The following is a 15444-nucleotide window of genomic DNA, read 5'->3' on the forward strand; positions in this document are numbered from 1 at the left end:
GTGCTCGGTAACTAAGGACTGAGCAACTGAGTTCTTCCCAACCACAAAAGTGCTATGCCTCCTGAGGATCTTCCTTAGCAACCGTGGACAAACATGAGTTACTACAGCATAAGGTGAGAATTAAACCTAACGCAGTTTGTACGTTGTGTCCTTACTTTTTCCCTTTGGTGAACTGGGGAATGGGGAGGTAAGCGCTGGGATTAGCGCTTTCTTTGAGGCGAAAAACTTAGCTGTCGCCCACAACTTTTATAAGAGAGAGCTGCATACAGATAGAGACTGGGCTCAGGCAACTAGCGTTAGCTAGTAACAGGCTAGCTTTAACATTCCACAGCTGGCGTGTGAGCACAAGGAGCAGTTAACGGTGTAGTCCCCCCCCCCCCCCCCCCATCTTTTTATTTTATTTATTTTTTCGTTTCGATGACTGTTACAGGGCGAATGGCGAGATAACGGTCGTTGTATTTCAGGACTTGTGCTGTGCACAAACCGCACAGCAGAAAGGGGCAACCGTTTTGTTTTAATGTTACCCTTGCTTGCTTATAAATGTAGCCATACTCCCTCCTTTTCCGATGAATAAAATAGTTCGGAAACCCATCATTTGTCCCATCTCGTTTGTCTTTAGTTAAATGCCCACGTACAGTGTAATAAACACTTATTTATTTATTTATTAAAGCCGCAGACAATCCTTTTGTTATACACAAACACATTTCTTTATTTCAAATAGCATTTGCGTTAGATATTTGCCTCATACATAACGCCATAGATATTTCAAATTTGGATATAGCAAGACTAGATGGATTCCAAATAGTGTGTTTTGCTGTATAAAATGCTTTAGATCCTGTATCTAAAGAGAGGTACTCAGCCACTTCAGAGCACTCACTAGGTTTAGGTGAGTGCTCTGGAAAAAACCCCACTGTATATCATGTCTGAACATGCCTCTTCGTAGTCTCTGGTTTTATGTAAAAAGCATTCATGTCAGCGTGTGTTTATCCTCACCTCCCAAATGAGTAAATAGATAAATATCTGGATAAGTAAGCCAGTTACTGAATGCAAAACATAGATTTACAAACAGTCACACAAAATTCGCCTGGGCATAATGTACTGCATGTAACCCCCCTCCCCATACACACACAGAGTGTAAAACGGCGCTGTGTTAATGGAAGCTGCTTTACACGGTTTTAAGAACTGGAGCAGAGATTCGTCCTTCATTTTTGTTGGGAGATAATTATCACAGTAGCTCACCCACCCTTTCCTGTTATAGAGGCAGTCACATTATTTGATTTAATCAGTTTGTAGATTAGTTCTGTCACCTAAGGCTTAAACTTAGTGATAGATAATTTTTATTAGTTACAGTGACATTGAAACGAGAACTTTTTTGTCTGCGTTTCGTTTTTAAATTGACTATTTTGCTGCAAACAAGTATTGACAGAGAAATGGTCTCTACATGGTATCAGTTAGTCTTGGTCTGTTGACTTGGAATAACTCCCATCCTGTTCATGTTTTTTCCCCAGATGTAGAACAAGTACTGTGTTTTTGGAAATCTCAGGGCCTTTCTAACTGTGTCAGCTTAGTAATGTGAACCACTTTGAACACATTCCTGATTAGCACACCACTTGGAATGCACACTTTATCAGTGTTGAAAAGAAATGGATAAAGGGCTTCTCACAAATGCCATGCAATTAAAAAAAAAAAATTATATATATATATATATATATATATATATATATATATATATATATATATATATATTTATTTATATATATATATATATATATATATATATATATATATATATATATATATATATATATTTATATATATATATATATATATATATATATATTTATTATTAGTATTATTATTCTTTGATGCAGTGAATGCTGTGTCCTTCGTATTTCTTCAGTGACTGCTGAGTCACTTGGCAGCTTGGAGTAGTTACAAATCCCAGAGTCTCCATGCAGAGCTGACACATTTGCAGAATGACAGTTTTCATAACAGTATCACCATTGTAATGTTTCAAGTGCTGATAACATGAGTGTAGCGTTATAAGTGCAAGGCTGGTGGAGTTTTGTTATTTGTCGCACTGCACAAACAGTGCCAGGCTAGTGCTTAGCAGAGATTTTCAAAGTTTTGACGACAGCTTGCCTGCTTAGGGAGCTAGCACAGAAAATGCACACATCAAACCCTAGTGTAGTTACTGTGTGTGTTCAGATAATGGTGCTTTATTGTCATTTATGTAGTGAGGTTGCTGTAATATTTCTTAAAACCAGCTTTATTTGTATATTTTAGGAACCAGCATGAGTATTTGTATCGGAAACCTAGGGGTTTTAATTTGGATAATGTCTTTAGGAAAATGTTCTATTTGTCTTTTATTGAGTCTGTTTTAACTTTTTCTTCAATCTGCTGGTTTGGGTCTCTTAGCTTGAAGAACAAGAAGAGGTTGGAGCATGTTGTTAAATTGTGTAGTAAAGTGGCAGGTATAAAGCTAGATGATCTGCCCTCCTGGAGGCAGCGCAGCAGAATTGAAGGGAGAAAAAATTCGGGTGATAGCACACATCCTGTGTTTTCAGAGTGTCAGCTGTTGACTTAAGGGAGGAGGTATTCTTTGCCTAATTGCAGAACAAATAGATTTAAATTCCAATTTGCTCCTACCACTATTCATTTTTAAAATTCTGTGATGTGATTTGTGTTTTTCTTGGCACATCTTGGCTGGCTACAAAGCAAATTGCCCCTCGGGGATACTAAAGTTGATCTTGATCAGCCACTATCTTTGGTGTTACTGAATTCTCCTTTAGATTTCTATTCATTGTTGGATTGTCTGAATACCATTTCTGCCTCCTGTAATATCTCTGGAAATACTCTCTTGGTATTTATTTGTGCTGCAACTTAAGGAGTGATGAATGAATGAAATGTACACTTTCCTTGTTCATAAAATCTCACAATTTTCTATCCCTGTTGTTCTATCCCAGTGTGCACACAAACCAAAATTTCAGTACGTAGAGGCAAAACTGCCTCTGTGTAATCTGACATGTCATCAGTTCTTGTAGCTTGCCATCACCAGTGTGTGAATGTGTGTGTGAATGGGTGGGTGACTGGATGTGTAAAGTGCTAGTAAAGCGCTATACAAATACAGGCCATTTACCATTCTTCTTTAGATTGTATATTTGATGGCCTTTTTGCAGCATCTATACATAACAGGATACTCTATTAGCTTTTACTGCTTTTCCATTCATCAACTACTTTCATACAACAAACAAAAAAAACCCCATAAAAAACAAATATTTCTCAGAGGAGAAATATTTATTATTATATATATTATTAGATTTCCCAGGGCTTCCTTAGTTTAGCATTAACCAGAGTCTCCCAGCAGATCAGATGAATTACTCAGGATGAAGTCTGTTTACTTCCCAGGTAGCCTTTGCTGTACTTTTTTCTCCCTTTTCTCTCTCTAGTGGTGGGTCACCTGCACTGTTTTTAATTGTGGGTTAATTCACACAAGAAATTGATCAGCCTTTATAATTACTAAAGTTTTTTTTTTAAGGAAAAATGAGTACAAATTAGTACAAAGTACTGATGCAGTAATCTAACAGTTAATTCATAACTGTGTGTGAAATATATTGCAATAATAATTTGTGCTCTATGTAAAATCCTACAGGAACACTGGAACTAGCCCCACAGCACACACAGTGGGCCTCCACACATCATTTGAGAATAGCAGGTGAGCCCCTGTGTTTACACTCAGTGCACTGTGGGGTAGAGTGTTATGTATAACCTGAGGTAAAATGAAACCCCTTTTCTTAGATGACATTTGAGGACCACAAGTGTTAGCATGGAATCTTCAGCCTAAAGTTAATTATAGCTAACTTTTTTTCTGAATATTTCCTGTTGGAAACTAAAGTTAGTCCTACAAAGACTCTTTTATACCTATTGTGTCTAAATTTTCTTTGTATGATTCAGTAACATTCAGTAGCTTGTGAAAATGTGGAATCATTGAGGAGGAATGTCTTGGGATGAGGTTTGGACTTTGATTAGGCCATTGCAACACCTTGATTCTTTTCTTTGTCAGTGATTCTGTTGTAGTTTTTGTTGCTGTGCTTAAGACCATTGTTCTGTTGCAATACTCAGTTTTAGACATGGTTAACTATCAGGGAGATGGCCTCAGATTTCACTCTAAAATATAGAGGAGCTCATGGTTGATTCAGTGACTCCAAGGTGTCCAGGTGGCAACAAAACAAGCCCAAATCATCACTGTCAGTTGGTATGACAGTTGGTATGAGGTGTTTTGTGTTTGGCTTTCACTGCGTTATGGCCAGACATCTGTGCTTCGGTCTCGTCTATTCATTGTTCCAGAAGTTTTGTGGTTTGTTCAGATGCCACTTTGCAAACCTTAACCATGTTGCCATCTTCATTTTAGAGAAAAGAGGCTTTCTTCTGTGTAATCTGTCCAAACAACCCAGAGTTGTTTAGTCTTTTTCTAATTATATTGGAACTTGGGATCTTTGCAGTTTCTCTGAGCATATGGTGAAATTGCTAGGATATCCACTCCTGGAAAAATTGCAATATTGTGTTAACACACACCTGAATGCTCCAGACCAGCAAACTGCTAAAACCTCTGCTTTTATAGTCAAACTTGCTGATGATTATTATGGACGTGTTCTTATATAATACTTTTCTACTGTAACTGAGCACGCAACATGCTATATACAATTACAATATTACTGCTTCCAGTAATGCTCCCAGGAATGCATAAATTCCTTTGAAACATTTCCTTTCCAACCTGCTGCCTGCATCATATAATGTGTGCAGTTCTGCATGAGCAGTTGGGGTGATATTGAAGTCAGTACGCCATCTTAGTTGAACATTGTTATAAATCAATCAATTAAAAAAATTCTCTACAAGGATAGCGGTTAACCTCTGCAACTGCAAGAACGACTTGTGGTCCAGTTGTGATTTACTGTGGCTGTCCAGTGAATTCCAAATGGCCCAGCTCCACTCGGTTTCTCATGCATTTAGAGACTAAAGTAGCATTTCTGGTTTTTGTAAGCTATACACTTTTTTGTTGTTGAATAGTACAGCACTGCAAGCAGTCAACTAAATTAATAAATATATCTGTATTCGTCATTCTTTGTTAATTATGAAGAATTAGCGCTAATGGACATGAGTTTGCTTTTTTTTGTTTGTTGCCTAAATAAAGTAAAACATAATTGTGAAAGAGTCAAAAGGGGACTGTGTCACTTGGCATCCCAAGGGTAGCTTATTTCCATTATTTGTTTTGACTTCAATAATTACTCCCACGGGTGAATGATTCCCCTGCTTATCATGAGTTAACGTATTTGCGAGTTTACTGCTCTCTCTCTAAGAACAAACATACACAATACATGCCTCATTTTCTGTCTGATTTTTATTTTGTCTCTCTCTTCCAAATAGCCTCAGGAAAAACAAATGTCAGCTTCTGGTCGCCTAGCAACCACACAAAGGTCCTCCCATTGTATCTGTTTTTAGATGTTGTAATCTACAGGTTTAATTTTATTCAGATAACTTTCTTAAAACTGTGTATGCTTCTCAGTTCCACAATGAAAAATGTAATCTTAGAGTGATCCAGGAAGGTAGTTTGGGAATTAGTTTTGACAAGATTTGGACTATTTAAGGCTCAACACAGTCTCACTGTTGCATAGCTCAGAATTGCAGTCTGGTTTCATACTATACGTGCAGTGGCCCCCCTATGAGTCAGAGAAAATGAGCCAAATGCAAGTGCTGACTTTCTCAGTAGTTAGTGGACGGTATTATGGGAACTTAGTGATAGCAACCTTTAAAGAGTGACTTTATATCTAAAATATAATCAGGCTAAAACAACTTACCCTAGTGCTCTTTCAGACTATATGTTTTCAGTTCTGTCTCTGCCTGATCTTTTGCAGTACTCTGACATTCAAAACTGTCACTTCCATACCTATCCCTAGCTGGATCCTTGCGCATTGCCTCAAGTGTGAAGTCATGGTAACAGCACTAAGCCTCACAACCTCAGAGTACCTCAGCAGTGGTAGCTGTCACTCCCATGGGTGGGACATCTACTCTTTCTCAGTGACACACTAGCAGAGATCTTGGACTCTGTAGGCTTACAAATGGGTAGAACTGAGCAGTAAGTAAGACCCCGAGTGTAAATGAAGATTTTTGTTATAGATAAGAGACATTTGGACTGGCATTCCTGAAGCTGCATCCATGGACACTGTAAAGACCGAGGGATCTCAGCCTGCCTACAGTCGCTGGTCATACAGGTAGTTGCACATAATGGCACGCGTACATGCAGTATGTTTTGATCTCAGTAGTAGAGTTTTTTTCAGAATATACATTCTTGTGTGCTCTTTAAGACTTGTGGTTTCTTTCTTTAAGCAAGACAGCTGCCTCCTGCATTAAAACAGATGCAGTTAAAGAAACTTTTGCTTTAATTCTCCTAGCAGGATAGTCTTTTTAGAAATAAGGAATTACAGAGTTGCCCGTGTTAGGATTGAGGTCAGCATTACTATCTTTCTTCAGGTCGCTGAATGACTCAATGTTCTTCTCGCTCATGTTTCTGCCACCATGTCGTTACTTATTCAGAGCATCAGGCTGTGACTGTGTGCTGTAACCAGAGTTGGTAACTTGCGTGTGTGTCCAGCCCGTTTTGAGTGTGTGTGTGTTAGTGTCTGCTCTTGGTAGGTTAATTCAAGCACATCCATGTAAGTAAGGATGTGCTTGGGGTATTCATCCAGTTAAATGTTTCCTCTTAGCATTTTATTTTATAAATACTCATCAGTTTCTAGTCTGTTTTAAGGAGTCTACATAAACCATATTCTCAGTTTTGAGGCTGTGGTGATTGAGATTAGAGATTTAATTTGAATTTACTAATCTTTAATTCCTTTGATTTTGAAATTGATCTGAGAAGGCTGTAATCATAATACATCTGAACATTTGCTCTTTGCTTCTTGTTTAGTTATCATTCCAAGATTCTGTAGCTTTGAGTTATCATTATTCCATTTCAAATTCGAGTCCTGAAAACCAATTGAAGGGGATTCCTCCCTGATAGTATTCAGAGATGCTCATAATATATATAGAAAAAGTTTTGCTCTATGACAGGTAATCACTCACTGATATCCAAAATAGTCGCTGGCAAAAATAACTATAGTTAGAAATTTTCAAAAAGCCATCATTATTGTTAGAGCCCAACCAGGGCTGATAATATTATTCAATATTAGCTATTTGCTGATCTGTCGGTATCTGCATTTAAAATGTCCGATAAATGAAAATTAAAAACGTAAAGAAGAGAGAGGGAAAAAACACGTTTGAACCATGGTATAAGTGTTGATGTTCCAGAGTTTGTCCACCAGAAGGCACTGTACAACTTCCCTTTTGGCAATAAATGCTTTTGGAAACAGCTGATCCTGGAAGACTCATTCAGAGCATAAACTAAATAAATAAAAAATAAATAAACAACCAAACTTACAAATATTTGGGAACTGCTTTGTGTGTCTCAAAGAAAAATATATATTAGAATATTGGATTTTTCGGTCACCAAATATTGGTATTGATATCAGTCTTAAAATAAGTCAGCTCTAATTATTAGCATTGATTTTAGTATTTAGTATGATTTAGTATTTAGTTGCTGCATTTCTGCAGGTGCTTTTTCTGTTGCTCAGATATTAATGTTTTTTTTTTTTTGTTTGTTTTTTTTTTTTTGAACTTTTAATTGCAGAGCAGGAAAACAGCAGTCACCAGCATATACATACACAGGACAAAGATGCATCTACATGTATAGCAGGACGTGGGAGGCAGAAAGAGAAAGCCAACAGCAATATTAATAAACAATGAAAAAGGTTAACAATCGTCCCTTTGTTGCCAGGCTAAATCCCGTAAGCCCGATTTCAACCTCTGAGCAGAAGGAGTGTTCAGGTGGGCCAAAAAAGGGTCCCATATGCGATAGAAAAGGAAAGGTTTGTCCTTAAGTGCTGTAGAGAAGGCTTCCATTGGCATGATACATATCACAGACTGTAGCCACTGGTTGACAGATGGGGCCTTATCAGAAATCCACAGTACCATAATGCACTTTCGAGCGTAGTGCAGCAGTATGTGAAGGAGATCTTTGCTGCGAAAGCCGGCAGGTAGCTCATCGTTCAGTCCTAACAGGCAAGTCCTTGGACCCAGATGCAGTCGGCAATTAAATATAGTACATAGCTTGTCTATAAGTGATCTCCAAAACTGTAGAATAACAGGGCAGCTCCACAGACAATGAAAAAAGGAACCAACAGCAGACTGACATTTGTTACAGAGATTAGGCAAAGCTGGATACATTATGTGTCTCTTCTCGGGTGTAATATAAAGCCTATTTATAAGTTTAAACTGCCTTTCCCAAATAGAATTAGATGCCAAGGCTTTAAAAGGACGACAACACAACTCATCCCAAGCTTCAGCATCTATAGCGCCTACGTCTGATTCCCATTGGCCCTTGATTTTGTTAGAGTTATCCATTCTAAGATCAGAGAGAATGTTATAAATCTTTTTAGTGATACATTTTAGTTGGGTAGTTTTTACCATGAGTGATTCTATAGGAGAAAGACCAAACCCTCCATTCAAATCCTTCAATTTAGAAGTAATATAGTGCTTTACCTGAAAGTACTTCAAAAAATCCTTATTGGTCAGACCAAACTTGCTTTTCAGTTGATTAAAAGTAAGAAGAGAGTTCTCATGAACAAGATCACCCACTGTATTAATCCCTTTTTGAGACCAGTCCGCAAAACCAGCCTGAAGACCAGGTAAGAAGTCAGGGTTTTCATGAATAGGAGTAAGAAGGGAGAAACAATTATAATATCCTTCCAGGCGCCTGACTTTGCGCCAAATAACGAGCATATTCTTTAGCACCATATTATCTTGTGTTAGAACTGTGGCTTTACCTGAGGAAATATATAGCAGGTTCCGCAATGGAATGCCCTTTAAAGAAGCGGACTCAGCGCTGAGGTAAATGGAATCCGGATCGTCCATAAACCATTCTGTAAGAAATTTAAACTGTGCAGCCAAGAGGTATTGTGGGAAGGAGGGAGCGGCAAGACCGCCTTTCTGAACAGGCAAACACAGAAAACTGTATCTCAGCCTAGGTCTTTTCTTACGCCATATAAAAGAAATAATTGAACCATTTAATTTTGACAAAACCTTTTTGGACAGAGCAAGCGGTAACATCTGGAATAAATACAAGAGGCGAGGGAGGATATTCATCTTGACCAGATGAATACGACCTAAGAGAGACAGAGGGAGGCTGCACCACCTACCCAAATCACGATTGATGGTCTGAATTAAAGGGGTGTAGTTCAGACTATACATTTCTTTTAGATTCGGTGAAATCTTTACCCCTAAATAAGTGAAACCGGAGGGAGACCAACGAAAAGGCTGAGAAATGTTTGGATCAACCTCATTTAGAACAGAGAGGGGCATAGCCTCACTTTTAGAAAAATTGATCTTGTAGCCTGAGAAGGAGCCGTATTGGGAAATTAACGCAACTAATCTAGGAATTGAGTGAGCAGGAGAATTTAGAAAAATTAAGACGTCATCTGCATAAAGTGAAATCTTATGTTGAGAATTGTTCAAACAGAGTCCTTCAATAGCAGCATCCTTCCTAATGGCTGTGGCAAGGGGTTCCATAGCCAGGGCGAATAACAAAGGGCTCAGCGGACAGCCCTGCCGACTGCCACGTTCAATACTGAAATTGTCTGACCTATAACCATTGGTAATCACTGCCGAAAGAGGGGAAGTATAAAGGATCTGGATCCATTTAACGAAGTTGTCACCTAAACCAAATTCTTGAAGTGTGAAAAGAAGAAACGGCCATTCCAGACGGTCAAAGGCCTTTTCAGCGTCAAGTGAGATGACTAGAGCCTCAGGGTTAAACAAAGATGAGTGCTGAATAATGTTAAGTAGGCGCCTCATGCTATGTGTGGAATACCGCCCTCGTATAAAACCAGTTTGATCATTCTCAACGATCGAAGGTAGTATTGGCTCAAGACGTACAGCCAGGACCTTAGCAAGTATCTTCAAATCAAGATTTAAAACAGATATAGGCCTATAGGAGGCGCATTCTTCTGGAGGTTTCCCCTTCTTCAGAATTAGCGAAATATTAGCCTCCATTAAGGAGGGGGGGAGAGTGCCTGCCTCAAAAGAGGACAGAAGCATCTTATACAGTGGGGAAGTCAGAATCTTACTAAATTTCTTAAAGAATTCCCCCGTGAACCCGTCTGGACCCGGGGCTTTGTTATTTGGAAGCATCTGAATAACTTTCAAAATTTCACTTTGCGTTATAGGTTTACATAAATCATCCCTTTGGATTTCAGTAACTTTAGGTAAATTTAGTCCTAAGAAGAAGTGATGCATACCTTGTTCCAATGTTGGTTTAAACTGGGAGGTATATAACTGCTTATAAAAAGTTTTAAAAGTATCATTAATAATTAAATTGTCATATTTAGGTAAACCAGATGAGTCTCTAACACATGGGATATTACAACCAGCACCCTTATTATGAAGAAGATTGGCCAGATAGCGGTTAGGTTTATTAGCAAACTCATATAACCTCTGCCTCATGAAGAAAAGAGATTTCTCAGCCTTTCTTGTCAATAGTGCCTCCAAAGCTGTTTTAACCACCTGAATTTCATTCCTTAATTGCTCTGAAGGTGATTCATTATGTTTAGCTTGCAGTTCGTGCAATTCCAGTTCCAATTTCCGTTGTTCCATCTGATTTTTCCGCTTCAGGCCTGCTGAATATGATATAATCAGTCCACGGGTGTAAGCCTTCAGGGTGTCCCAAAGCAGGCCTGGAGAAACTTCAGGGGTTGCATTGACCTTTAAAAAATGTTCAAGCTGATCATTTAAAGATATTAATGTTAAATACAATCAGTCGTGTTTTTAGTGAAAAACAAGAAGGACACGGGTAAATTATATTTAACCTTAATATGTTTATTATGCTTTATCGATCAGAGAGTCTAGTTTGACAATCTTGTAAAATGTATGAACAAAAAGTTGTATGAACCTAATATGTTTTGCATGGCCAGAGAAACCGTAGCTCTCGATAACCCAGGACAACCTTGCTGTGAGGTAATAGTGCTAATGTCTGAGGCACCTGCTTCTATGCATGTATCAATTTTAGTTCTTCCTGATTATAAACTGGTGCAAGAGCAAGTGGATGAATGGATGGATGGATATTTTTGGGGTATGTTTTACTAGAATTAAGCATTAAACCATTATCAGCCCTCATTTTATGGAGTACCCTCTCTTAAGTTCAAAGCTGAATTGCCTGAATTAAGTCACACTCATCCAACTTTCAAATTAACATTTAAAGTGGCAGAGTGGAAAGCTTTTAATTAAAATGAACAACACACAAAACAGATCATGGTCTGATAATACTCTTGTGGGTTTAATACCAAACATTTCTGGTCAGCTTTTCCTTTTTTTTATATCCTGAACCAGCAGCAGAGTTATGGACAGTTATCACAGTTAAATTAATAGCTTTCAATTATTTAAAACATCAACATTGTGCAACTTATTTATATATTTCCTACAAAGAATTTATCAGAGGCATAAGTACTTAAATTTTGCACCGCTCAGCTGCAATTACGTGCTTTGGTAGGCTCCTCCCTTTGTCAGTCTGTGAATCTTTACAGCAGAGTGCTAAAGTCCTCCAATTACAGTTAGGCTCAAGAACACACTGCAGGTTTTTAATCAATGCTGGTGGAAGTGTGCTGTTGACAGAGCAAGAATCTCCATGGTTACCTTGGACTGACACACAAGGAAGGGACAACAGTGGCGCGTCCTTCTCTTGTCACCAAAGCTGTGACGGACTAATGAAGAGGCGATCGCTTACTGCTGTGATGAGGCACCATGTAACTGTGTTTGTGTGTATGCACATGTCCATATTTACCAAGAACATAAAGAGACAGGAGAGTTTGGGTATTTTTGAGCCAGCAGAACCTTTTCTGTCATTTTACAACTGTATTTATTCATTCTGGAAGATTTATTTGATGTTATTATCTTTAGCAGTAGCATCTCATTATCATATTGAAAAACTGAGACATACCTTTGAAGTTGCACTTCTTTTTCTTCTATTAATTGGGATTAGATGGACAGCTTAATTTCTTTTTACTGACACAAAAGGGAGTATTTTTGGTTTGGCCCACTTAACATCAAATTCAGTTCAATTGAATTTCAATTCAGTTTTATTTATATAGTACCAAGTCACAACAACGGTCACCTCAAGGCACTATAAATTGTAAAGTATAGACCCGACAACAGGGATGTCAAACTCATTTCAATTCAATTCAATTTTATTTATATAGTGCCAAATCACAACAACAGTTGCATTTAACATCAAGTGCCTCCTTCACATTTTCCAAAGTAGTCCGGAGGGCTGGATTGGTCTTTGATGAGCTGATTTGCTCCCCTGGGCCTTATATTTGATACCCCTGCCCTAAAATAATAGGCTTGTATGCCCTTCCATCCAAGTGTCTATCCACAATTCAAGAATCATTGTTCCTCCTACAATATCAGTCAGAATTTAATCGAAGTTGCACACAGTGATGGATTTTCATCCAAACTGTCCTCAAGGTCAAAGTCACATTTGTCATTATATGAGCACTTTTGCTTTTTCCTGTTTTCATAGCATAACTTTTAAGTACATTTCTTACAGTTTCTAAAAAAGAATTCATTCATTTCAGTGTGAGCGAGATTTCGTCCTGGATTTGACTGTTTGCGAGTGTCCTTGGCTTCTCAGTGAATATTTATTCTCAAACAGCCAACCAGTGACAAGGAAACATTTTACTTTCTTTCTGTTCTTCACACATTATATGAACCCCTGAATCGTGATGAATCGTGAGCCAGATGAGCCACTACATCGTTATGACATTGACATTATGGTTTTCCTATTTGGTGTTGTCTCTAAACTTGTTTCACTCTTTTGTTTATTTTCCATATGCCCCATGCGTCTGGCGGTATGGTTTTTTCCCAAAGACCTTCCAGTTCTGCCAGCTTCTCGTCTAACACAACAGCCAGGTATGCACCTACACACTCCAAAAAATTTAACTCCAGTTGCAGTACCTGAAAATGACAAACTGAATAATGCACTTAAAACCTTAGTGCAGAACTGTTATATTTCAGACAGCCATCAATTAAAGAATGATCTTCTTGTGTGAGGGGCCTAGGTTTGATTCCGGTGTGGACCCTTTCCTGTGTGTCATTCCCTTTTGCTCTCTTCCTACTTTCATCTGTACGCTTACCTGTCCCTGTCCAATATAGACTAAGGAAATGCCCCCAAAATATTAAAAAATATGGAAGTCTTTCACTTGGTTTGCATTTCTTAAAGTGAATCATAAATGTGATTTAAAGGGTATATTTGTTATGTTTGTTTTTTGCCATATTTGTTATTTAGGGGCTAGAATATTAAAACTCTTTATATGCAGGCGTACTTGTTGTTCTTAGAGAATTTAAAACGAGAATGGGAGGCAGAGCCTTAAGTTTTCAGGCCCCTCTTCTATGGAACCAGCTCTCAGTTTGGATTTGGGAGACAGACACTAATAGTAAAATACAGTAGCCACTGTGATCACAGGTGTATCTACTCTGTGACAGGCCCCAAGATACCCGTTGCTTTGTACTAGAGCAAACTCAGCTTCTCAACATTCTCTCCCTCCCCGTCTCCAATAGGCATACACAGAGACTGTAAGTGCAAAAATAATAACATATAACAGTAATCAGTGATATCATTAGTATCACCCTGGTCAACAACACAGTCAGAAGTTGAAGGATGGACACGTTTATCTAAGCTTATGCTATAAACTCACACTGCTTTCATCCACTAGGCTACCATAAGCCCCAAACAGATTTAGACATAAAGACAGCTGTAATGTCTATAAGCATGGAGCAAACAAGAGTCCACAGGTCCTCACTGATTGACTGGAGGGGTCACCTTGCCAGACAAACACATTCATTCATAGAATTACCATTTCCGATGGGTCACCTTCTAGATACACAAACTGAATTCTGATTTAAGTTGCTAAGATTAGGCTTAAAACTTTCCTTTTTGCTAAAGCACTTAGTTAGGGCTGGATCAGGTGACCCTGAATCCTCCCTTAGTTATGCTGCAATAGGTGTAGGCTGCTGGGGGGTTCCCATGATGCATTGAGTGTTTCTTCTTCAGTCACCTTTCTCACTCAATGTGTTAATGGACCTCTCTGGACTTGTTGGATTATTGTTATTATCTCTATATCTCTTCCATAGCATGTCTTTTAGCCTGGGTTCCTGCTCTCACCCCAACCGGTCGCAGCAGATGGCCGCCCCTCCCTGAGCCTGGTTCTGCCGGAGGTTTCTTCCTGTTAAAAGGGAGTTTTTCCTTCCCACTGTCGCCAAAGTGCTTGCTCATAGGGGGTCATATGATTATTTTCTCTGTATGTATTATAGTAGGGTCTACCTTACAATATAAAGCACCTTGAGGCGACTGTTGTTGTGATTTGGCGCTGTATAAATTAAATTGAATTGAATTTATTTTATATAATTCAAAAAGCTCTGTGAAAGCCTTCAGCTGTTCTTAAAACACCACAGCGAGAGAACTAACAGGCACTAGAAGGGGAGATAGCTACCCTTTCCTGACTCTAGTTCTGCTGGAGATCTGTCCCTTTTAAAAATAATTTTTTTCTTTCCACTGATATGCCAGCTCATAGGGGTTCATCTGATTGTTAGGTTGTAGGTTCAGTCTTTACCTTAATGGATAAAGTGCCTTGAGGTGTCTATTGTAAAACTGAATTAACTCTCTTTACTACTTATGATTTCTCTCTTGGCTACAAAAAATGTTTTAATCTCTTGCTACTGCCTTTATCAGAGCAGTCATGTTCTAATGTGTTCAAGCAGTGCATTAGGCTCTTAGGCACACACTATTCTGCCAAATTACTTTAGGGGTATTACACTGTACCAATGGAAAAAAATGTGTTTTAAGGAACTATTAGGAAAACTGAGCTGCTGTAGAGAGTGTCTTTAGCAATTAACCAGATAGTGCCTTGTAGCATGGAAACAACATTATTAATGGAAAAGTTCAGTGAACGGTAAACATTTTAATTAGAGCTGTTTATGCCATACTTTGATCCTTGGGTACGGTTACATTAGGTGGAGAATTTGTAAATCTGAGGCTCTTTGGTAAAAGCCTCTTTAGGATGACTAATTAACAACGTGTCCCAGGTCCCACTGTTAGTTCATTTGAAGAAATGACTTGGGAAATTAAAAACTAAAATCATCTCCCATTCTCCAGCTCTCCTCTCTATCACCACAACCTGTGCTCAGTTGCCATAATAACCTGCTGTGGAGCCCTTTGATTCATTCGTGATAATATGACACACTTGGGCAAGATGACTAATTTTGACACTATGTAGCAAGGTACTATTCTTGCTGGCTGTTTGG

The 15444-nt window shown here is 38.5% G+C and overlaps 1 protein-coding gene across 6 annotated transcripts in view; it reads left to right on the plus strand.

Moving 5' to 3' along the window:
- tulp3 (TUB like protein 3) overlaps positions 1-15444 on the plus strand; it is a 27906-nt gene continuing 12462 nt past the window's right edge. The window contains exons 1-4 of one of the 6 annotated variants that reach the window (XM_080291908.1): positions 19-113; positions 3653-3715; positions 6175-6269; positions 13012-13053. In XM_080291908.1, the coding sequence (XP_080148034.1) occupies positions 6214-6269; positions 13012-13053 (98 nt within the window). In that variant the 5' untranslated portion in view covers positions 19-113; positions 3653-3715; positions 6175-6213. Of the gene's footprint in view, positions 114-3652; positions 3716-6174; positions 6270-13011; positions 13054-15444 lie in introns of all 6 variants that reach the window. The other 5 variants (XM_080291909.1, XM_080291907.1, XM_026146120.2 and 2 more) reach the window with 5 other exon arrangements.

Source organism: Astatotilapia calliptera, chromosome 17, assembly GCF_964374335.1.
Source record: "Astatotilapia calliptera chromosome 17, fAstCal68.1, whole genome shotgun sequence".
Lineage (NCBI taxonomy): Eukaryota > Metazoa > Chordata > Actinopteri > Cichliformes > Cichlidae > Astatotilapia > Astatotilapia calliptera.